The sequence below is a fragment of the Melospiza georgiana genome, chromosome 3 (genome assembly GCF_028018845.1).
Source record: "Melospiza georgiana isolate bMelGeo1 chromosome 3, bMelGeo1.pri, whole genome shotgun sequence".
Lineage (NCBI taxonomy): Eukaryota > Metazoa > Chordata > Aves > Passeriformes > Passerellidae > Melospiza > Melospiza georgiana.
In genome coordinates, this window is record NC_080432.1 from 33799694 (window position 1) to 33823272 (window position 23579).

The window sequence follows — 23579 nt, forward strand, 5'->3', positions numbered from 1 at the left end:
AATCTTACAGTAATCTTAAATTACAGAATATTGATAGGCATTGTCTAACAGACTAGACATTTACCATAGAGGTTAAAACTTAATGCATTTCATTTGTAAAAGAAAAAATTGTAAGGTGGCATTTATGCATTTTTTCACATTATCATCATTATTTTTATTAGATCAGTGTAGCAAACTGTATTACTGCCTCAGATAGAAAGAGAAATAACATTTTTGTATTTACTTCCTACTTGAAGTTCTTGATCTTAAAAATTGTCCTGCTGTGTGTATTTGTAGCTGCTTTTTACTCTACTGATATGGATGATGGAGAGGATAAAAAAGGTAAAGCCACAGAGTTTTTCTGTGAGGTTGATGCTAATTTGGCTAAATGAGTCCACCTGATGGAAAGCAGAGACGGTAAAAGATCTGCCAGTTTCTTTGTCTACATCCATTCTTCTCAGTTTTCCTAGTGCATTTTTAAACAGATTCTTCACCAAATTCTGGTAAATTTTAAAAGTATTAGATGGCAATATAAAGTCCTGTCCAGGAATTATGGGCTGGTGGTTGTGTAGTCTAGTATGTAAATGCTGGGTTATTTTCCCCATTAAGAATGTTTATGATGCTTCCACGTGCACTGCAGGAGGCAGATCAGTTCACACCATGTACAGTGAATACTCACCATACATGCAGTTTCAGTAAAGCATGTTAAAAGCAGGTACTGGTCCTTAAAGACCATATATCAAGCATCCTCAGCATTATGCCAGAGGAACCTGAATCATGCATTCCCTTGCCTGTTCAGGTGCGGCTTTGTTGACCAGTGTCCCTTTGTGACTCTGTTCCCCTTTTCAGAAAATACTTCTTTGATCTGACCTGGGTGATGACATTATTATTTTGTCCTTCAGCAAAGACAGTTTTTTATATTAGAAGAAAGGACATATTTAATAAGCAAAGAATACAAGTTAATGAGCAGGTGATCTTTATTCATTTCGGTAGCTTTCGGAATACCCTGGGTTTGCTCAGTACAAATGCGTGCGTACACAGGCTTATGCAAACACACACTAATGCATGCACCTGCCTGCTTTTGTGGCTATGATAACACCATGGATCTTCCTTATCCATTATTTTCTTCTTTCCACAGTAGCAGTGCAGTGAGAGCTCAGTTGCTGTGATTTTGAAATTCTTACCCTGGGGCACATCTTTTCTGTTCTGAGCTTCACTTCTTAGGAGAAGGTTCGAAACACCTCAAAGAAAGGCAGCCCAAATTCTGAGGCTTCAGTTTTTAGGAAACTGTGAACTGAATGCTATAGGTCATGGACACACACTCTGCTGCCTTCAGCAGTGATCAGTCTCAGGGGAGGGGACATGAACCCCATAGTAGGCAGAAGCCTCAGGAAAACTATTTTGAATTCATTATGCTTAGAAATTAGATGAAATAAGGAGGAAAAATATCCTTGTCCTCTTAATTTGGATTTGGAGTATTAATACCTGGAGCTATTCTGGCTGTCCATGTAAGCATCAGCTCCCTCTCTGAGTTCTTGGCTTCTGTGACATCCTTTGGCAAGAAGTTCTCCAGTCCAGGTACTCTGTGAATGAATTTCCCTTTGCTTCCATTTAGAATTTCCTGCATTTTACTGTAGTGGTGCTTGGTCTGTGTTTTGAGACGGACAGAATATAAGCTTTAGAACTACTTTTTGTATCATTAATTTATGTACACTTCTACTCCATTCTCTTGTACATCACAGTTTTGAGGAAGACAATTCCTGCTTTCTGAGTCTCTTTTCATAAGAGTTTTCTTAGGTACTGCTTTACTTTCTTTGAACCTCCTCTAAATCTGTCATGTTTTCTTTAGAAAGGGCCAAGCCATTCTGTTAGTCCATTTAAAATGAGAGGGTACAGATGATATTTTTCTTTTAACTTTTCTTGCCTTCTGAAGTGCTTTTAGCCTCAGCCACGAGCATGGCATCAGCTTCACAACTGACCGTGGGCTACTGGAATGGGTACTAATAGATGCAGTTTCCAAGCTGATGTTTTCACACTCCTCCCTGGACTCTTTCAGAATTGGTCAGGAGCTGCAGCTCTCCATTTCTTTTTCTCACCTAGAGATCATTTAGTCAGCCTTGTCTCACTCTGGCGGGACTAACACTGCATACTCAGAAGGCCTCCTGTCTTAAATTAAAGAGGGCATTGATGGAGGTCACCTCCATAACTAGGACATAAACTGCATTCTGGTGTTGCAGGTACCAAAAGCATATATAATCCCCTTGTTTCTTTAACTTGCTCTGAATTTTAGAAGTATTTTCATTTTCAGACTGAAAATAAAATAATGTCGGACAATGTTGCATGAAATTGCATCTCTGGTGCTGCCTCCAGTGAAAGCCTATCATCTAACTTCACCTCTGTGCATCTGCTCATGATAATGCATTTAGAAATCAGGGATGGTTGCTTTTTTCAGTCTCAGAAACAAGTGACCTGGATTCACTTTTAAAAATATGATTTGCAAACTTGTTGGCTGGGATTCTTCTTTTGAGGATAACTTGATTTGTCCACGTAAGTCCCCTTTGTCAAATTTAATAGATGGATCAAGTGACCCCTTGACACCCATATAAAAATTCACAGTTCTTAAAAAATACATAATTTTGTGGGGGAAGTGTTAAGGGGTTTTGCATCTTTAAGAAACCAAACAAATTCCAAACTGAATAAGAGAGACAGAGAGAGAAGGTTGCCTTTCTGCAAGCCGTCAGCTTTCCCAAGTGTCTCATCCTCTCCCCTCTGTCATCCTGAGGCAATGTGCCTGCATTTGTGTGTAGATTTATAGTTTATCTATGGCTTCATCTGTAGGTAGCTATTATAGCCGCCTTGCCTGGATATTGTTTGGGCCTGATAGATCTGTCTGTAGTTCATCAAAGGGGAGCTGAGTGGCTAAAAGCCATTGGGTCCAGCTGAGGATGAAATACGAGCCATCAGCCTTGGTAATGGCTGTAAAATTTCATAATTACACGGCCTTTATTACATTGCATAATGATCCTGAAGCAGTATGGAACAATTAATTAAGATTTTCAACCGTGGCTCTTTCAGAAATTAAAAGGTGCTAGTGGCTGAGAAATGGGGAAGTGTCTTGTCCTAAAAGCATTAGGGATGCTTAAGAAATACTTCCTGGGTACTTAAAAAAAAAAGTGGGGGGGGGCTGGGGAGGAAGAAAAAGAAGTGAAGAAAAGAGACAAGAGAAAGAAGATAACTAGTTAAGCAGCTAATGTCAGAGTAAAATTTTTTGTACTTGACTGCTAATTCTTAATGTCAAAGCTGGATCTAAAATTCCTGCAATAGTCACTGCCATAAAGTTGTTCCTTTTTTTGTTCTGTAAAAATCTTCATGCCTTTTTTCCCCCCCATTCTGTTCTAGCCATTTGTCACATTTATAGAAGTTGAGCTCTGCACATTATTAAATAAATGCATGCTGTGACTCAGGAGGAGGGTCACTTAGCTGTGTATTGGGTGTACTGACCAAGGATTTACTCTTACCCACTTTCTCATGTCTGAGGCCATTGAAATTCTTTGAAGATCTCTGCAGTTTGACAGACATCCCCAAGGAAGATTTTTTTTTTCTTTACTGTTTTGATATTTTTCTTCTTTCCTTTTCATCTTGTAAATGCAGCATGTCAGATGTAATATAATATTTTCCATGAGATTGACCTCAGACCAGCTCAGAAGTAATTAGATTCCTAAGGTGCTGCAAAGGTGTCTCACAGATTTCTGATGTACATACTGAAAGAAGAAGTGTTTATATGTGTGCTGAGAATAGGCAGGGAGAAACAAGAGGCCTGAACTCTGTATGTGCGCATTACCTATTGTGATCACCTGCTGGGTACAATTCTGAACACCAGCAAATTGTGACCCAGGTGGGATGTGGAGTTTTCACTGTGCCAATGGCAGTAAAAGTGGTGAAGACAGCAAAAATAACAGTGGTGATCTCCATGCACCAAGGCTTTCAGGTCTTTAGAGGAAGGAATCTCCTTTTCACTGTCTTCCTGTCTCCCTCAAAACTATTTTGATTCATGCAAACTCTCAGTGTAACTCCTAGCATTGCATGTTACTGTTTTTAAATTGGCCAGTCATCATGTAAGGTCCTATCATTCTAAATATTTGATGAGAAGCTAAGGTCTCTCCAAGGCACCTCTAATCATAAACTTCCTGCAGGAAATTTGGAAAGGATTATGTGTTTCAAGGAGGAGCCGACTGCTTAAAGTAAATTCTCTTGTTGAGTCATTTATTCCCTTAATAGGAATTTTCTGATCTGCTGTCATTCTTGTTCACACACTGGGTGTCACTGCCTCTAAAACACTTGTCATTCTTTAATGGAAACAAAATAGTCATTGCAGTCAGAGCCGCAATGTCATTCCACTACCCCTTGCTGCGTCGGCAATAGTGAAAATGACAGAGCGGCTCTCAGTAGGGGTAATTAAAATGTAAATATTGATATTTTATTATTTGAAATTACTTTCCAGTGCGGCATTTAATATCTCTCCATCTGTGCGGCTCTGTTTAGCGGTCACTTTAGTGCAGCTCTGGGATGCCAAGCGGCGGCTTGATCCCCGTTATGTCAAAATGCTTGTTGCTGCTTAATTTTGATATCTAATTAAGTGGAAAAGTACAGTCCACACTGTAATCCATGGCATCTTAACCAGCTGCTTGGGTATATTTAGAATTAATCTCCACTATGGAATCATCCTAATGTATGCAATTAAGAGTCTGCCGATGGCTAATTAGGTGTATTAGAATCAGGCAGCTTCCTTTTTTTTTTTCTTTTTTCTGTCCTTTTTTTTTCCCTGTGTGTGGACTGTTGCAGACTTAAGACACAGCCTCCAGAGATGATCTTAATGGTACATGCACACTCAACTAAGTAAACTAGAAATTTCACATTCTGTGTCTCTCTTCCCCAAACCAGGGAGACTGTAAACATAATTTGAATTTTTTGGCATCTGCAGCACATTAAGAAAATCAACTAACCAGCAGAAAAGTTTTAAAAATTAGGAAGAGGATGGAAGATGTGTAGGAAGTGGTCTGAGTTGTTATTTTCCTGGCACAGGGTGAGAGGGGATATTTAACCAAAATTTTGCAACCTGAAGATTTTGCTTTGGCAATGGAGAGAGATTTTAGGTAGCTCAGCACACACAGGGTTAACAGAGATCCGTTGATTGGATCGCAAGCGTGGTTGTCTCCTTATGCTAATACATTCCTGTATTGGATTCATATTATTCACATGATTGGGGAATTCCTGGAAACCTGACTTTGCCTGATGGAAAGATGGAGGGAGCAGGGATTGCCACAACTCTCAGGGAGGAAATGACTGGTGGCTTCCCCAGGGGAGCAGAAGGCAAACAGCAGTGACCCAGCACTCCTGCAGGAAAAGCACTCTCAAAGCAGACCCAGAGAGGTTACAAATAAAAGGCAACACGTATTAAATGCACAAGAAATCCCTCCTTTCTGTGGGAAAAAAAAACCCAGAAGTGATACTTTACAATCCAGCAAACTTGATTTTGAAGACTAATGTGCTGGACAAACATGAACTCTAAATTTCTTGATATCCCCAGTCAGTATATTCAGTTGTTGGCTGATGTGTACAAAGGATGAAGCAAGCAGAACCTGAACTAACACTGATTGTTGTTACTAGTTTAGCAAGCTTCCTCTGTCAAGGTTGTCCCTTTTTTCCCTTTTTCTCTTTTTAGTTTTGTTTAGCTGAGTAAAAATGAAAAAGGACGAAAAAGGGTCAATATTTTTGTTTAATTATGTGTGATTGTAGTTTCTTTTCTGCTAGCTGACCTCATTGAAGGATCTAAGTAAGCCATACACGCACAGGATATGAAGATATTATGCTGGCTATTTTAAGCTGAACTGTATTACTGTTCTCTAGAATGGATTTTGGAAGAAATTCAGCCCTGTTCATTGTACTCTTTATTTTTCATCTATGTTCACTTTACTAATGACTAAGTGTAGTTTTTATTTTTCCACCTGCAAAGCTGGCTTTATTGTACTCATAGTCAAATATATATATCCACAACAGATTGAAAAAGAATTTGTGTGAAATCAATATTTTTATGTTGAAAATATGATTGATGATTTTTTTTATAAAGGCTCAGTGAAAGAAGAAATCAGGGCCATAAACACAATCCTGCTCCATTTTCTCCTGTAATTTTAGGAGCATACCATATCATGACATCAACCTCTGCTACCTTCAAAAAGGGGACCAAAAAAAATTCCATATTCTAGCCAAACCATAGTTGAAGGTTAAATTTTAAAGAACTAGAAGAATTCACTTTTAAGAAGCAGATCAGATCACATATGTAGTGCATTAAAAAGATCAGCCTCAGGAATCTGCAAGTTCATACTGCTGACCTGGAGGAGACTTACAGCCTCATTGGGCTGTATTGCACTGCTAGCCTGAATTTTAAAACTTTTTCATTGTCCATGTCTTAGAATTCAGAACCTCACTGCAGAGAGGTGATGCACCACGAGTCCTAACTGTCTTACATAGAGGGGAAAAAAAAGGGGTAAAAAAAAAGAGGTTTCCTGGAACACACTTATCAGGTGTTTCTCTGTTCTCAGAGCACCTGGTGATAAAACGAAATACAAGTGTTTCATCTTGCATCTTTTTAATGTAAGATTGGTGTGAGTTTGCTGTAAAGCTGTTTGAAATTGTGGATGTTCCAGTGGTAAAATCAGCCCAAAGGGAAAATCAGGTATTCATCTGTTTAACTCTCTTGTTTTATATTTTCCTTTTTCTTGGTGAATACTGAGATAATAAGGTGTGAAATTAAAATTAATGGAAATAAGGAGTATAGTGCTTTCAACAATACGTTTCAAAAATGCCATTGTAAAGTACTCCATGCATGGAGGTCTTACCAACTCTGTTCTGAAGCAAGGGAAACTTGCTAGATTTTTTTATCTCTAGTGGTTCACTTCATAATGTTAGCAACTGGTTATATGAAGTCAGGGAGACATCCTCAATCAGTCCCGTTTTCCAGCTCCTTGCCAGTATTAATACTAAAGAAGCAGCTCATGAGAACTTGCACTTGAACTAGAAATAAGAAATTTAAAGTAGCTGCCTGGAAATATTTGGGTGCTTAGAGTGGGATGTCTCTGATTCCAGTACTGAAATCAGTTTGAGCTGTAGTTACATCTCACTATGTGCATCTGACCCTGGGAAGAAATGACAGCCTCAAATTGCTCCTGTTTAGTGTTACCATGTAAGGTTTCACAGGGTAAAAGACAAACCAGAAATATTCCTAACTGGTATTTAAATTACATTAACACCTTTTTGTATAGCTTGAGTGAAAGGTCACGCTAGACAAGGAGCATCTTCACTGTTTGTAAATGTCTAATTTGCTGCTTTTAAATTGCTGTGAACTTCACTTACTTAGTCCTGCTGAATGAATCCAGTGTTGCAAATACTTCTGACAAGCGAATATTTGCTTAGTGAGAATCCATTGTTCATAATGGATTGAGAGGGACATGCAGTGTGAATGCATTTTTATTGCTGTGCCATCCCTCTGCTGTTGTTTCAGTGAGATGAAAGTAGCGTTGTGATAACAGCCCCGGGTTTGTGGCATTTCCCGTCCTCCTGGTAGGTGTTAGTGAAAAAGTGCTTATCACAGGCATTTTTCTATGTTATAAAATATAAAAAAATATGTATATTTTATAAGATCTTGGACAGCAAGAGTTAGGAATACAAACACACTTAAAGAAAACCCGATGAAAGTGCACAGGCTTTGCTGCAAACATCCCAGCGCTGTCCAAATGTATTTTTTTGGCCCCCCACCCTTTATTTTTTTTTTTTTTAAATTGGAGGCAGAGTGACTCGTGGGCAGCTCTGTGATGAGTGCAGCCCGAGCTGCCCTCTCCCAGGGCTGCACAGATAACAGATGGCAGTCGCCACTCGTCGCGCCGCTCGCCACAGAGCCCCGGTGCTGCCTGTGCAGTGCTCTGCTCTGCTCTGCTCTGCTCTGGGGGCAGGAGGAGAGGGGAGGCTGCACAGCACAGCATCGCCCAGCAAAGGTGGTGCTCTCACTGTGCAGAAGTTACCGGGTGGATTCCATTTCTGAGCTTACCTTTGATTGCAGAACCTCAGTTCCAAGGAGTGTGGAAGCTGAATTCAGCAAACAGCATAAATCGAGCCTTTGGTTGTATTTCTGGTCACTTAGAGTCTGTGCTTTTGGAACTTGATTTTTCATTTTCAAGTCTGGGCAAATACCTGTGTTTTTTATTTTGTGAGATGATACCTTTCACGTGAAAATTCTGAGTCAGACTTGAATTTCAGCTGGTTATGGCATTGTGTGCAATTATTAGCCTTTGACCAGGGGCTCCATAAGCAAAGGGGTATGAAAAAAACCCAAACCAAACCTGAAATAATGGATTCACCCTGGCATAATGAGTTGTATCTGTTTCTGTTCCAGCTTTCATGAAATTTCATCCATAATCTGGGAAATATGTTTGGTGATTAGTGAGAGCACTCTCCTTCTGTCTAATGGTTTTCAAAACCACTGAAATGTTTGTGGGTCTTGATACATATTTTTAGACTACACAGTACTTGAAATGTAATTAAATCAATTTTTTCTTGAATTACTATAATAAAAATGATCTCTTACTTCAGCTCTGTGTGTGAGGTTCAGCCCTACATGGAGCCTAAAAAAATGAATTAATGCCGTCCTCTTGGATTTTTGAGAGAATAATAGCAAAGGGCAGTCAGGCTGTGAAGGTTTCCTTCAGCAAATTCTATGATATGTCTAGAAAACATTACATTGCCCTAGCAGAAATTTCACTGGTGAAATTTCCCTGGCCTTTGTTTACATCCCTGGAAGGCAGCTGAAGTTGCTGGATGGATCCAAGCGCTTGGCTGAGTGTGTGCCAGGGAGGGAGAGGAGGGCAGACTGACAGCTGTACATCTGAGAGTGCACTGGACACAAATCTGATCTTGGAATGGAGGTTCTTTGCATTCTCCTCAGTGCAGCCAGGATAAGCCTGCTGGCTATTTGACCATGAGGCCTCTAAATACACTCTCTAAATAAAGCAATCCAAGATAAAATGCTAAAATGTGTTCTTTAAAGTATGTGAAATATCAGTTTGTTCTTTTGACAATGGTAACTGTGCATCATTAAAAAAAATTTTAAAAAAATCTGTGCTGGAAACATCAGTGTCCATAAAACATTTAGAAAGAAGTTAATCTATCAAAATTAAGTGTAAATAATTTAAAAATCCTACTCTTGATATTTCAACTGTGTAAATGTATTGCATCTGTAACACACGAGCGAACATGTCATGAGCAAGTGTAGCTTTGATTATAAAAAATGTAAATGAAGATATTTGAAGTACAAACCAGGGCAAGCAAGAGGAATATTTTACTCATAAAGTTAACAATCACACAAACAACCGGTAAAATAAATGGGAAGCAATTACCAGAAAAGGCAAGTAACTCCCAGATTTGCCAGCAATTTCATACCTGGTTTGATCAAATGTTCAGATTTCTGAACACATATCAGTGAGGAAGGGAAACTCAGTCCCTGCAAAGCGAAATAAACTCTAGGATTTAAGTCTGAGTAGCCTGATGGAGGAATTGCACCAGATGTTTACAGATGAAAACAATGGTAAGTCCAGCCACTGCCTTTTTTGGTTTTTGGCCAGTAGTTCTCGAAGTGCTGTGTGCAAGGCACAGATCTTAGTTCAGCACTTGACCATCTGCAGCTGCTTCCCTCTGGCCCCTAGTGAGTTACTGTCCATGAAGTCCATCTTAATGAAGTAGAGGAAAGGGTCTTCAGGAATATAAAAGATTTACCCTGCTTAGCATGGAGCTGTGTGCAATGTGAAATAGAGAGCAAGTGGTGCATGTGCTGATATTTGAAAAGATCTGTGGTTTAAAGAGCCCTATTGAAGAGGCTGTGAACTGTGTTTGGAGCTGGCTTGGAGTGCTGAGCACTGCAGAGTGCAGTCAGCTCAGTGCCCCTTGTTCCTATAATAAAAATGGTAAGGCCTTTTTACCTATTTATGTCTGCTTCCTTTGAGCTTTGGGTTTACTGGAATGCAAAAGGAAAAAAAAAACAAGCATGTGTTCAGTTGCTCAATCAACCTTTTTTCTCAATCCACACTCAGTGAGTCATTCCGGCATAATTACAAATTGAGTGTGATACACTGTTTGTAGAAAAGTATCTATTTTTAGCAGAAGAAACGTTATAGTCCCTGAAAGGAGGAGAAAGAAAGGGGAAAAAAGGAAGGAAATCTGTAACCAGCAAATCAAGGCTATTGTTAACTGATATTAGGAGACACCCCGTAGATTTACAATGCTTGCACTCAGCCACAAAAAACCACACTGAACAGAATGCCTACCAGGGGTTAAATTCATATGCCTGCACTGCAGCCTATTTCTGTCAACACTCAGCTCAGGAAATAAACATTTATGCTTTCTGAAATGAAAGTGTATTTTTGAAGACTAGCCGTCAGATATTTTTTGCCCTTCACACTTTCAAATGCTTAGCCTTTTTTGTAAGTTGACTGCAAAGTGCATCAGTTTGCTAAGCAAAAAGGAAAAAAAAAAATCTTGACAAGTGCCCATGGCATCATTGTCAAGCACACGAGCGTCTAGTGGAAGATGGCAGGAGGGTTGGCACAAAACATGCTTCCTTCAAGCTTCTTACCTCAGGGGTACCTGACTCTTGAGAAGCCTTTCAATCCTTCCAAATGACGTTGTTGCAGGCTGTCATCTGGTTTATTTGGAGTGTGCTGTATCGCAGATAAACACGCTGTTTAACTGCAGGTCAAGGTACGGAGTCATCCTGCCAGCAAATGCCTCGGATACATGAGATGGCTCTGACTTGGGCAGGGAGATGGAGAGAGATCAAAGTTGTCACCAGTATGGTGCATGATAAAGGGGGAGAGAGGGGCTCAGCATTGTATTTTAAAATGTCATTACACAGTTCTGCGTTGAAAGCAGTGACCTGCAAGGCTCTGAAGGATTGAGGACCCACACAATGCATGACAAAGTTCCAGCCCACACCATCATGCAGCATCTGAGGGTGGTTTGGACACAGCTTGGAGATGGGACTGGAGAGGTTAAGACTGGTCAGAAGGCTCAAAGGGTCCAAGTTGGAGACTTCTTAAAAAATAGTTACTATTTAATATCGAAAATATCCCCTTGACAGAGAACATGGTTGATCTGGGGGATTCACATAATAAAAGCTCACAGACTCAGAGTTTGGCATGAAATAAGTATAACCTTCTCCAAACAATTAAAAATAAATCTCTGTATATAAATATATAAGCTTGTGTTATCTATTGTTTTAACTGTGACTTGTTGAACACATATTAAAGGGCGTTGCTGTGATACAAGAGACATGCTGGATGCTTTCACATTTTATGAAAAAACAAAACAAAGCCAGATTAATTACAACTTGATTCAGCTTTGCATTCCCACGAGGGATGCCTTTAAAAGTTAAAACAAGCTTTCACTGAACAGGCTTTCAAGGGAAAGTTACTTCGATCAGGAACAAAATAGTCATGTTGATTTATTATTGAAGGGTGGAACAGCATGCTTTATATTTGCCAGTTTTCCTATAATGTAAAAAATTTCTTTTGATTTTTTTATGTGTCATATAAAAACAACTGGTATATTTACTGCTGCAGAATGCAGATTTTTCAAGAGTGCAGTACAATAAATTATATCAACATCCCATTTTCCCCCCTCACAGGGCATATGTAATTTTCTTTGACTGTGGCACACAATAAATGTTACTGAAACATACTATTATTTATTTTTTAAAAAATAAAACCAATGCCAAAGAACCTGTTTGAAAATAGGTAAGTGAATAAAAGAAGGAAGTTGTGAGATTTTCAGGAAAAAAAAGAGAGAAATTGCAGATTAAACTTTTTTTAATCAAAACGGATTTTATTGCTTTTTGCTTAATTAAACCTCTCAGAAGTGTGTGAAACATTGTTATACTCGAAAAATTGTTAATTTGTAAATCACAGGGACAAAAGGGCTCCACTGCAACTTTAAAGTTTCTATGCACGTAAATGTCAATAGAGTGCCTTCTCCATCATCAGCACTAAATTCACATTGATGCCTCTTTTCTTCTCTGTATTGATCCTTCCATGAGAACGTAGATTTGTATCTGTTAATTAATGCGTCCTGAAACAGCGTTTGTATTAATCAGGCAGATAAGAAAAATTGGATGCCTGCACCCTCATGACAACCGTAAAAGTGCTGGCCCTGATAAAATCGTGGATGGACCTCAATAAAAAAGTTCCTCCTTCCACTCAATAAACTAATCATCCTGCTTTTAATTATTCGGCAGAAAGATGTGTGGAGATTGGAGAATGTGTAAATCTATTTACTAACAGCAGTGTCTGGGAGGGAGAATGGGGCTGTCACAGGACGGTGCTGCAGGCTACATTCTCTGTCCATCTGCTGCTGCAGAAAAACTGCTTCTTGAAAGCCGGCAAGGAACAGAAATGTTGGAGCTAATTGAAATCCTGAATTCCTCCCTATAACCTTTGAAATGATTATTTCTTCTCCATTTCCCTCTTATTTATTTTAATCACAGATGTGTTATTTTCCACTGTCACATCTTTAAGGCTTTCCTGTTGTCGTTGGATCAGGTTTTGTTGTTTTGTTTCTTGTTTTGTTGGGGTTTTTTTGTATTTTAAGGCAGAGAGCTACAGTTCTATCACAGGACTCAAAAGACAGTAAGAGAAAATGAAAACAAATAAGGAGGGAGAGAAAAATGAGAGAGAGAGCACATGCAGCCAGTTTTATATTTCATTTTTTATAGATGCCTGGTGGTTTGGATGTGAGCTTTTCTTTTTTATTGTATTAGTTTTGCTGCTTAGTGCTTATGGAGAAAATCTTGTTTGGAGTAGATGCCTTGCAGATTTGCTAGTTTATGATATACTCTTGCATGATTGTAACTCTTGACTTTAAAAACAGAAAAATGCATTTAAGTGTAATTGAACGCCAAAAAGAATGTTCTTACAGCAGGAACGCTGTCAAAGGACATGTAAGCAGCTCCATAAACAACTAAATGAAAGCCTCAGACATGTTTTAAGACCCTTTAAGAAAAGCTTGACTAATCCCCTTTGATGATTTTATTAAGTACTTGTGGTTGATGGTGCCAACTGGCAAACTGCTGCATTTCACCAACAGGCCAGGAAAATCACTTCCTCTCCCATATTGTTTTCTAGCACGTAATGTGATTGGGATATTAGCAGTTTGATATAATAAATTAACAGGTACTGTAAACAAGAGTCTAAAAGGTAAGGCAGCAAAGATGTTTGCCCTTAGTGATCCTATTAGGAAAGACAGCAGGGAGAGAGGGGAAAAAAAACAAGCAAAAGTTAATGTCATTAAGAGGCATTTAATAAATGTTTGGTTGCCCTCAAAAAAAGGATGGTGTGATTGCTATTCACTTGGCACTTCAGTGTGCCACCCTGTTATTTCAACAAGTGTAGCAGTGCCAGGAGCCAGAAGAGAAGTGATTAGGGTCTTTTCTGAGAAGGATGGGTGTTCTCTTTTCCCTGAAGTTAAAGTTCAAAAATAATTTTTTTCTTTTTCATCCCTACATTAATTCTATTAAAATATAAAATCTTCCCTTTTAATAAAGTTTTCTATTTTTTCTCATAAATTATCCTTCTTGGATTATGGTAGTGATGGATAGAGTAGGGAGATCCCTGTGTCACAGCATTAGGTTTTTACAACTAAGCACAAGTGTTTTGTGACAAAGAAGATATCATACAAATCACAGATTGCCAGTGCAGTACCCCACGAATTAATATGATTTTTACAAGAAGAGCCTGCAAATTCTTGCTTATTTAAAACTTTTCTTTTGATTAGAAAATGTTTGATTTTATATTGATTTACTTTCCTGTAGTAGGATGGGGAAGAGAACACAAAAGCAGAAGGGAGAATAATAGAATGTATGTGTGCTTTGTCACAATGTATATAAAAATAAATCGAAAAGAGGATCAGATTTCCAAATGTGCTTAATATTTTTCCTGTATTTTTATTTTTTCATATTCAGGATTCTCCACTTTGTCTCTAGCTGACCAGATGAGCCTTCTGCAGAGTGCTTGGATGGAGATCTTGATTCTTGGTGTTGTATACCGGTCACTTTCTTTTGAGGATGAGCTCGTATATGCTGAAGATTATATTATGGATGAAGACCAGTCCAAACTGGCAGGCCTTCTTGACCTTAACAATGCCATACTGCAGCTGGTAAAGAAATACAAGAGCATGAAGCTGGAGAAAGAAGAATTTGTCACCCTCAAAGCTATAGCACTTGCTAATTCAGGTTGGCAGAGTGGCATGACAATTGCTACATTTTTAATATTTCTTTCTTTCTTTCTTTCTTTCTTTCTTTCTTTCTTTCTTTCTTTCTTTCTTTCTTTCTTTCTTTCTTTCTTTCTTTCTTTCTTTCTCTTTCTTTCTTTCTTTCTTTCTTTCTTTCTTTCTTTCTTTCTTTCTTTCTTTCTTTCTTTCTTTCTTTCTTTCTTTCTTTCTTTCTTTCTTTCTTTCTTTCTTCTGTGGGCTGGTTTCAAACAGGATTTTAGAATAAGAAATTGCTAATCAGACTTTAAATGGCAACAAATAAAGCAGTTCAAACTAAGAACAACTTCCTGGTTCAAAGTAGTTGTGGAATATGTTCCTAAGAGAGTGGAGAATATTCCACTGTATTATTTGGAGAGTGTTTTACAGGCAGAGATCTCTTCAAATGAAAATAGGTGTTGTTCTCCTAAATCCATTTCATAATGCAGACAAGTCTAATCATTGCAATTAAAGCAAAATAAAGGATGCTGGAGAATATGCTATATATTTTCTCTTTAAAGGGAGCTACTGATTAATTTGATGAACTAAATTCAGGATATGGGAGGAGGGGGGAAATCCATATTGAATCTCACAAGGACCACGCCTTACATTGCGGATTCTTTGCATTTACGAGAGCGCTTCTGCAAAAAATTATTACCTATGCAGCAAGAGTTAAAAAATTTTAGAAAGAATTTTTTTTTTCTGCATTTGAATTTAAAAGTGCTGAACCAGTGAATACTGTCAGATAAGTAAAAATCGTTTGTGCTTTGTTGTTTTTCTTTTTGTGTCTCCTTAATGCTTTATTGTGGTCTTAAGTCCCTTTTAGCATTTGCATAAAGTTCACGATAGATCCCTCTTTAATGACGTGCCGATCATTAGATACCTGTGTGTCAATAACATGCTCTGATGCTATGTTCCATTGACAGTCACACCGTGCCCCTCCATCTGCTTTTGTTTTGACCCTATCTTTGAACTTTATCTTGGTTGCTGGCCAGTAGTTTTCCCTTTAATTACAAGAAGGAAACTGTCAATAAAATCTGTTAAATGGGATGCAATGAGTGGCTTGAATGGGCGGACGGCTATTTGTTCAAATTCTGCAGCATTCAAGGTATTGACAGTTTGTTTTCTGGGGCCATATGTGACGATCAATCTCAGGCTGGGCTCAGCCGCGCTGAAAAATGAAAAACCAGATTGCTTTTGCTTACTTGTGGATGACGACTTGTGATTTGGCGCGGTCCTAGTGAGATGAGACCTTCTGCCCAAATTGCCCCCCTGAGAGCCGGGACGCGTGACTGTTTTTAGAAATAATTTTTTAATTGATTTTGTAATTAACAGTTCATCTACAATATTGATGCATGAATCCTCAGATTGATAGGAGGGAAATTGTTTTCAACAATGAAGTTGTACTTTCCTATTTATCTTTGTAATGTGATTTAGCACTCTGCATTTTTAATTGGAAATATAATTCAAAAACATGCAAAGCCAAAATGCTTATTAGTTTCTTTGTAAAATATTCTCCACCCCACTAACTCTGTCCTTAATTTTAGAATATTATCTTATTCCAGATTTAACAAAATACTGAAATGCCTCTCAAAGATCAAAATTATTCCTAATTGAAGATCTGTTTATAATTTTTGACCATTGTAAATAGACACTTGAGGATGCTTTGCAGCTCCAGGAAGGTTATTTCTCAAAATTGGTCATGCTTAATGATCAGAGCAAGAAAGTTATCTGCAATTAGGAGTCTAAATGGAGAAGGGCTTTTGTATTTATTTAAATTCTGTAATTCAAATACTGAATTAGAAATACTTTGCAGTTTATTTGACGAAAAGAATGAGGACTAGCATAAACAGATATGATGTTAAATACCACTCCCACTTTCCCTCCCACCCCAAAAAAAAAGGAAATATATGCAGTGTTTAAGTAATAATAAAAAATAACTGCTGCCAAAAAAAAGTTTAGTCATACACTGTGCATAGAGTGTATCAAAATCATCTGTAGCTTCATTAACTTCGCTGGAAATTACAACCAGGATAATGTCAGAGATAAATACAATTCAGCATACTAAAATTCAGGGCACATTGAAGTGAAAATCTTTCCTTCCCTCATCTTCAAAGAAATAAAATTGCTGTTTTAAAATAAAAGTGTTGCAAGGAGGAGTTAAAAAGTAGCCCAGACATTCTACTTCCCCTTCAACAGTGTTTCAGATGCTGACATTCAGCATTTCAGCTTCAGGTTGTGCATGCAGCAGATACCAAACTTCTACCAGCTGCAGCTACAGTAGGTGTAAAATAGTACCTGCAGAATTACAGCCCATCAGTGGATATCAGGCCCTTAGTGTTTCAGTTTACAAATGCTGTTAAAATTTAAATAAAAGTTAAGTTGAATTAAATAATTTTGGGGTTTTTTTAAATAGACAAAAGCAGAATAGATTATTTTCATGTAATAGGAACTTGGTTAATGAAAATAAAGCTCTATAAAAAAACCAAAATGCCATTAGAAAATCAGCCCGTAGCAATTCACATTTTAATATATTTTTATATTAAAAAAGTAAGCTACTTCTGCTTGCTTCCACTGTTTATTTTTTTCAGTTTAAAATATATTAGCCTTTTTATAGCTGTGGAGAGTACAATAAGAAATCTTGGGTGTTTCAGACATTTTTGCCATATCCACACTGTCTAGAAAGATGCCCAGGTTGGCTCTACTGTAAACAGTTGACAAAGATGGTTTTATAGCTCCGTATCTGTGTTAGTGATTTATGATACAGTGTCATAGTACTTTCCCTGCTGGTGTTTGGAGGCAGGAAAAAGAAATTGTAGATTGTCTTCATATCGATTGTATTTTGTTTGAATAAATACCACAAGCTTGGTTTTGGCCAAAAAATCTCAGTAGTGTGAGCACTGAAACACACACTTTTCTTTAGGTCTACAGAGCCCATTTGTGCAGTGCTGGATGTGAGATAATCCTGCCATTTGGTCCCTAAAAGGTGGGGAGGAGTAGCAGTTTTTCAGGGAGATTCTCTGACAGCCACTATCAAATATTCCCCACGCAGGGCTGGCAATGCCACACCAACTTCCATAAATTTCCAGAAATGCAAGATGTGGCTATGTTGTAAATTGTCACTCATTCCAAACTGAGTGCATATAGACTCTGAGAAGTTTAAATACACACATAGGAGCACAGCACTGAAATGTATAGACATTTCAGTCATGCATACGTTAAGTCTGTACAGGCATGGCTTCAACAGTTACATTTAATATGTAAATATGGAATTTATCAGGTTAGATTTAAGCATCTGCATTGATTTGACAGTAATTAACACAGCCCTTACACTTCAGAGAAGTCACTCTTTCCTTGGCATTGCCCTTGTCCTGCGGGTGTCACGGGGTGCTCCCTCCTTTCCCTGCCCTCCGCACACAGCAGCAGCCGGGAGGAACCGGGGGCCGCGGGACGCGCTGCCCCGGCTCTGCCTCGCACCGCCCAAACAGCGAGCTGGCACCAATGAGCACTTTGTTTACCCACGCAGAAAATCAGCTTTGAATGCTTTCCAAAACATGCATGTACCAATTACTTCCTCATGTGTAAGGGAAGGTGAAATATTTACAAAATATGCTCGAAGTGTGCTCAAGTGCAGGCACGCGCACGGGAACGCTCCGGCACGGAAAGGATGGGCTGCTCATCTCTGCTCTGCTAGGATGTGTTCCCGTGTATTGATTGGGGTAATACTGTGCAGGGAATCGCAGGTGAGCAGCTTTTTGAAATTGCCTAATCAGTAAGGACCAAATTGGGCCTCCAGGCCAAATGTTGCAGATGAGTTTAGGAGTCACAACTGAGACCAGAGTTATAAGAGAAGCTCAGTTCCCATCTAAGACCTAACGTAAGGAACTGGAGTGTCAGAATACGTCAGCACATTTGAAAATCTGATCCCTGTGCATCTGCCTAATAGGCTGCTGGCATCTTGAAAAACCTGACCCAAATGTGGATGCTAGGCACTTAAAGGTACAGCCTTATGCACTGTTGAAATTTTAATCTTAAATGCTAATACTGGCTGTGTCACATGTATCACAAGAAGGAGAAGAGAACTTCTGCTCACCTTTACATTTCTGGTCTTTGATATTAACTCTCATGAAAAAAAAAAATTAAGAAAAAAATTAAAAAATCACCCATTCAATACAGAAGGCGTGTGAACCAAAAAGTAGCTTGTGCATTTTAGCATAATGAAGTGCAGATCAATACTGGTGCCGGTAAAGTTACATTATCATCTCATCCTGTTAAAAAATTAGTAAGTTCTTACAAGTTTTTTAGCTTTCCAGACGCAGTATACTCAGAGTACTAGGGTATCGCCATTATATGATATTATCATAATAGAAATTAATTGGTAGAGCCCAGTAAATCACTTACTCCACAGGACATCATCTTTATTCCCAGTGCATGTCATAATGTGTGCATGCTGTATTTCATTTCTAATAATGTTTTTCATGTTGTTTTATATAGTCATCTTGTTAGTGTTTGAATTCATGATTAAGACATATCTACTTTGACTGGCCATAGATATAGATGTATATATACACAGACACACATGGTGGTGTGTTAAGGGTTTATCACCAGTCTTTATTTTGACAAATATAAATAGCAAGGTCTTAACTCTGTTATGTAATTTTGTATAGAGAATACACCTTAGAAACAAATTTTTAGAAAAGGAAGTCACCCCCATAGTCAAAGTTTTCATGTTCCTTGCAAGCAGTTTATTCGTCATATTCCATTTTCTTGTAATCAAATATATGATACCCACAATTCTTAGGGAAGTAAATAACTGTTGCCAGTTGCTTAATGCTGGCATTAGGAAATGGCAGCCTAGTTGATCAGTGGTTAATTAATGTTTCATCAGTGGTTAATTGTATTTTTTTTCTTTTTTTCTGGAAGCTACTCATAGTAACTGAGTAACTTGAACCTATTCCTCACTTAGTTAGGGAATAAGCAGATTGTATTTACATGTTAGTAGCCTGAGAGTCACAAAGGGCAAGAAACAAGGCCAAACTTAGTTGCCCTCAATGGGAATTGTGGTAATTTCTTATAGTGATTAAAAAGTACTTGGAAGTCTTCATTCAACATTTTTTTTAGTTGGTGTCTCACCCCCACATCTATCATTTGAGTTCCCTTTTTTCCAGGCTTTTATTAGCCTTATAGTGTAGGGTCTTGAGCCAGTTCATGGTGTGCTGTTTGCTCTGCTTTGCAGCAAATATTCCTGTATTTATTGTCCTCACTACCTCTCCTAGTGGAAAGTAAGCCATTTCAGGAATAAAAGAGAAAATGTTGGTTTACTATGTATTAACTTCCTTGTGCCAGTGGTTTTAGTTCACTGCTAATCCAGTTAGCCCCTGAAATAAAGTCCCAATTCTATGAAGTAATTCCTTTTCTTACTATGCCTTCATTTTCTACTGTGTTTTAAAAACTGTTTTGAGGCTTCAGTTTTTTATCTCTTCTGAAAAGTAGGCCAAATCAGGGCAATCCAGACTAAGGCCTCAGTCAGTGAAATCAATCACACAAGCCTTTGTTTTCAGTTTTCACTGCCTGTAATTCCTATGGACAAGGAATTCTTAATTTATTCCTCTTTCATTTTCAGCATCTATTGTGATTGAAGTGTCCATTTCCAATAGAACATTCCAGATGTCAGACCATTTTTCCCATATTCTTTTGTCAGGGAAAATACTCTGTTTGCCTCTGTGCTTGTCTCTTAGCCTAACCATGCAGATCCCAGCAAACAGCTCTGCTCAGGATAAACAGGCAGGTCAAAATGAAGTATACTTGTTTATCCAACACAGGGAAGACCAAAGTAAGTGTCTGGGGTAATTTCAGCTCTGGATGGAAAAAGGACAGGAATTCTTGCTGGATGAGGGAACCAAGAACCTGGTTTGATTTGCAATTGGCCATTTCCATGGGTTTCTTCTATCTTAAGCAGTATGCTTTTCAAAATGTCACTGTGTTGTGTTTCTCATAAAAATACACAGAAACACAATGTGGGCAAGCCCTTAGTATTCTTGTGCAAATCTGGCACATGTTTCAGGGGGAGAGGGAGGGATTCTGTAGTTCTGACAACAATTCACCCATTAATAAACACTGCAGAGGGTTTTTTGGGGTTTTTGGATTAGCAGTACAATCTAGATAAAAAATCTATTTTATTTGAGAAATAACACAGATTAGGATTTTTTTCATCCTTACAGAAAGCAAAACCGTTTTGCTTTTTGTTCTTAATCTTGATCCCATCCAGTTCTTCCAGGATCCTACAGCTTTCTGAAGGGATTTCTCCAGAGTGAGTTTGTGAACTGCTCAGCTGTATGGAATCAGAAACATCACAGCAGTTGCTGTATTTCAAGTACTTACTGGTACCTACCTCTCCAGTGGGGTTTACGAGCATCTTAATGTGTGTATTCAGTGCTGCATGCTCCCTGCTGCTTGATTCACTGTCCTATTTTCTTTTTGCTGTCTGAATTTTCTGACATGAAGAAACACTTCATATAAGACCACTGATTTTCTTCCACTTCTGAGTGATGTTATATACAAAATATATAGATACCAGCCTTTAACTTTCCTCAGAGCAGGGTTTTGAGAGGTTTCCTTGCCCTTAGGTCAGGTGCTTTCCAATTTTTAGCGAGTTGTCACCCTCTGTGATGTGTTCTAATTGATTCCTGGGTGGCTGGATGTTTGTTTGCTGCATTTGAGATGAAGCTTGAATTTTAAATGAGGTAGATTGTAATCTGAGTTTCTGTCTGGACCTTAAGGTGTTTTTCTTGAATGAGGTCTCCAGTTTTCTCCTATTTCTGTGCAATGATCTGATCAGTCAACAGCACAGAAGAGGTGCAATTCTATTTTCCCCAATTGTAATGGTGAAAGAAGGCATTTGCAAGAATAGAGTGAGATCCTCCAAGCAGAGCTCAATGAGTCCATGTCCTCATTTGTTGATCTCACTCTCTCCCATGGCAGGTTTGATCAGGAACAACTTCTTCCTGCCAGGGAAATCCCATGTACTCAGCACTTGTATCAACAAGTGTTCTGTTTGTCTGTCTTCAGTTTCACCAGCCTGGGATCATGTTTTTTTGCAGGGCATTTACCATCAAATTCTGCTGTCTTTCAAATGACACTTTGAAAATACCCTGTTTAATTTCATTATTTATACAGGCACTGGTTTTTAAGTGTGCTGCATCTGGCTATAGGTTTCCTCTGGATATTACCTGGGTGGTATGTAACTATGAATTATTCAGACTGGCTGCAAACCCAAATTAAAAAAAACCCAAACCAACCCATAAACAAAAAGGTTTTTTATGGTATAGGAAGAACATTCAAACTCACTTATAGTCCAATTTCATATTTTCTTTGGAATTCTTTATTTCTAGACTGTCACACAAATTGTGTTTCCTTAAATTATAGTGGTTCTTGATGACATCGCTGAGGACTGGGTTTATCCCAATACTTGAGCAGTATTTAGCAATGAGTTAGCCTGCTCTGAATTCACTTCTACATCTGCCAGTGTGTAGTTACTGAAGAGATTTCTCTCTTTTATTTTTCCTCCTCTTTTCCCCTTGGCTAGTTCAGCATTTTCAACCATTTTCCTTATTTTCAAAGGCTTACACCTGAGGGATTAAGATCTACATTCGTTTAATATCAGGAATAAAGTGGAAGTTCCAGACTGCAAGGCTAAAACTTGAAGAAGGATTTTTGTAGAGATTAATATTTTCCTGAGCAATCTGCAAGCTGAATCATGGTCTAATTAAATAGCACAGATTTATTGAGTTTGCATTTAAACATTGGCAGACCCTAGAATGAGTACAGCTGAAATGAGTTTGAATCTTTTCTGTAAATGGGGAGTTAAATTATCATAATAATTTGATTACATAATTTTTAAATCTTTCAAGCTAAATCTCAATTTTAAAAGCACAGTTTGAAGTCTTAATCACCACTGGAAGTGCCCCTCTCTGCTGTTTTTTCTTACCCCATTCCTTGTGACCAAATCTGTTCCCCAGGGCACAGCTTTATGAACTGCTCCATGAACCACCATTTATTTGGGGGAGGCAAGCGGGCTGAGCACGTTCTTTCCAGCTATTAAATTAATTTCAAAGACAGCAACAAATACATTACATGCTTTATTACTATTTCTTCTCCATGTAAATAATTGCCCTGTTTACCAGAGGGATGGTACACAATCACCCCTGCGAGGATGAGGTAAGAGCCCTTGTGTTTGCATGTTTTCCACACAGTGGAAGAGTTTTAAAGCATCAAATGTAGTAGCTGTGTCAGAGGGCAGGTTTTGATTCCTTTCTGGGGGGTGTTCTGTTCCCTCCTCACTCACTTTCATTATAAGGAATAGATATTCCTAATACTGCAGGCCAAATTGCTCTCCAAACTGCAGAGTTAAACATCTTAGGCAAATTTCACCTCTGTGTGAAAAATACATTTAGTCTGGACTCCATCCATCTATTTACAAACTTACAGTCACTGCTACTGATTCTTGGTAAAACCAGACCAGTTTTGTAAAGGGTTAAAAACTAAACCTTTGTAGTCACATTCTCAATAAAGACCTGACCCTTTATGCAACATGGTGCAAAAAAACCCTAAAATGTAATGAGAACAGTCAGTCTTTGACTCATCAAGGATTTGCTGCAGATAAAATGCTCCTATTTGGTTCCCCAGCAAATTAGCCTTGGCACTGTGGATCTGGGGAGAAGAGGAGAAGGTGTGTATTTTGTGCACAAACACCACCTGGTTTATGGAAAAATTACTTGGAGCAGCAGATTGTGTGGTCTGTAGCACAGCAATGAATATCCAAGGACTTGGTAAAGAGTTAGGGAGTAAAGACAACAGTGTTTTTGGAGATTGCATTCCAAATTAGGCCTGGTGGCTGGACCCTGTGCTTAAGACATCAGTCACGTCTGTATGTGTGTGTTAGCATGTCTGTATCGATTACATCTGTTTGTAGGACACAGAATTCAGGGCTTTTCTCTTATTGACACAGAATTACTGAATAGAATTACCATATTAGAAAACTATCAAAAATGTATGGATTCAGGGAATGGTCTCACATTAATTAGAACTAAATTGTGCTAGAAGTAATATCTGCCTTTCATCCTTTTCAAAATGTTGCAGCCTTTTTTGTCCCTAAGAGAGAAATTTCTGTGTCTGTGCTTTCAGCACAGTGCACCTTGACGTGCAGCATCACATCCCAGCAGTGTATGTTTTAGCTGCATGCTTCTTAGAGCATGTATTCA

At 38.4% G+C, this 23579-nt stretch overlaps 1 protein-coding gene across 14 annotated transcripts in view; it reads left to right on the forward strand.

Moving 5' to 3' along the window:
- The window catches only part of ESRRG (estrogen related receptor gamma), a 372206-nt gene that overhangs the window by 343204 nt on the left and 5423 nt on the right, over positions 1-23579 (forward strand). For all 14 annotated transcript variants that reach the window (XM_058020265.1, XM_058020257.1, XM_058020256.1 and 11 more), the window contains one exon: positions 14036-14305. In XM_058020265.1, coding sequence (XP_057876248.1) covers positions 14036-14305 — 270 coding nt within the window. The remainder of the gene's footprint in view (positions 1-14035; positions 14306-23579) is intronic.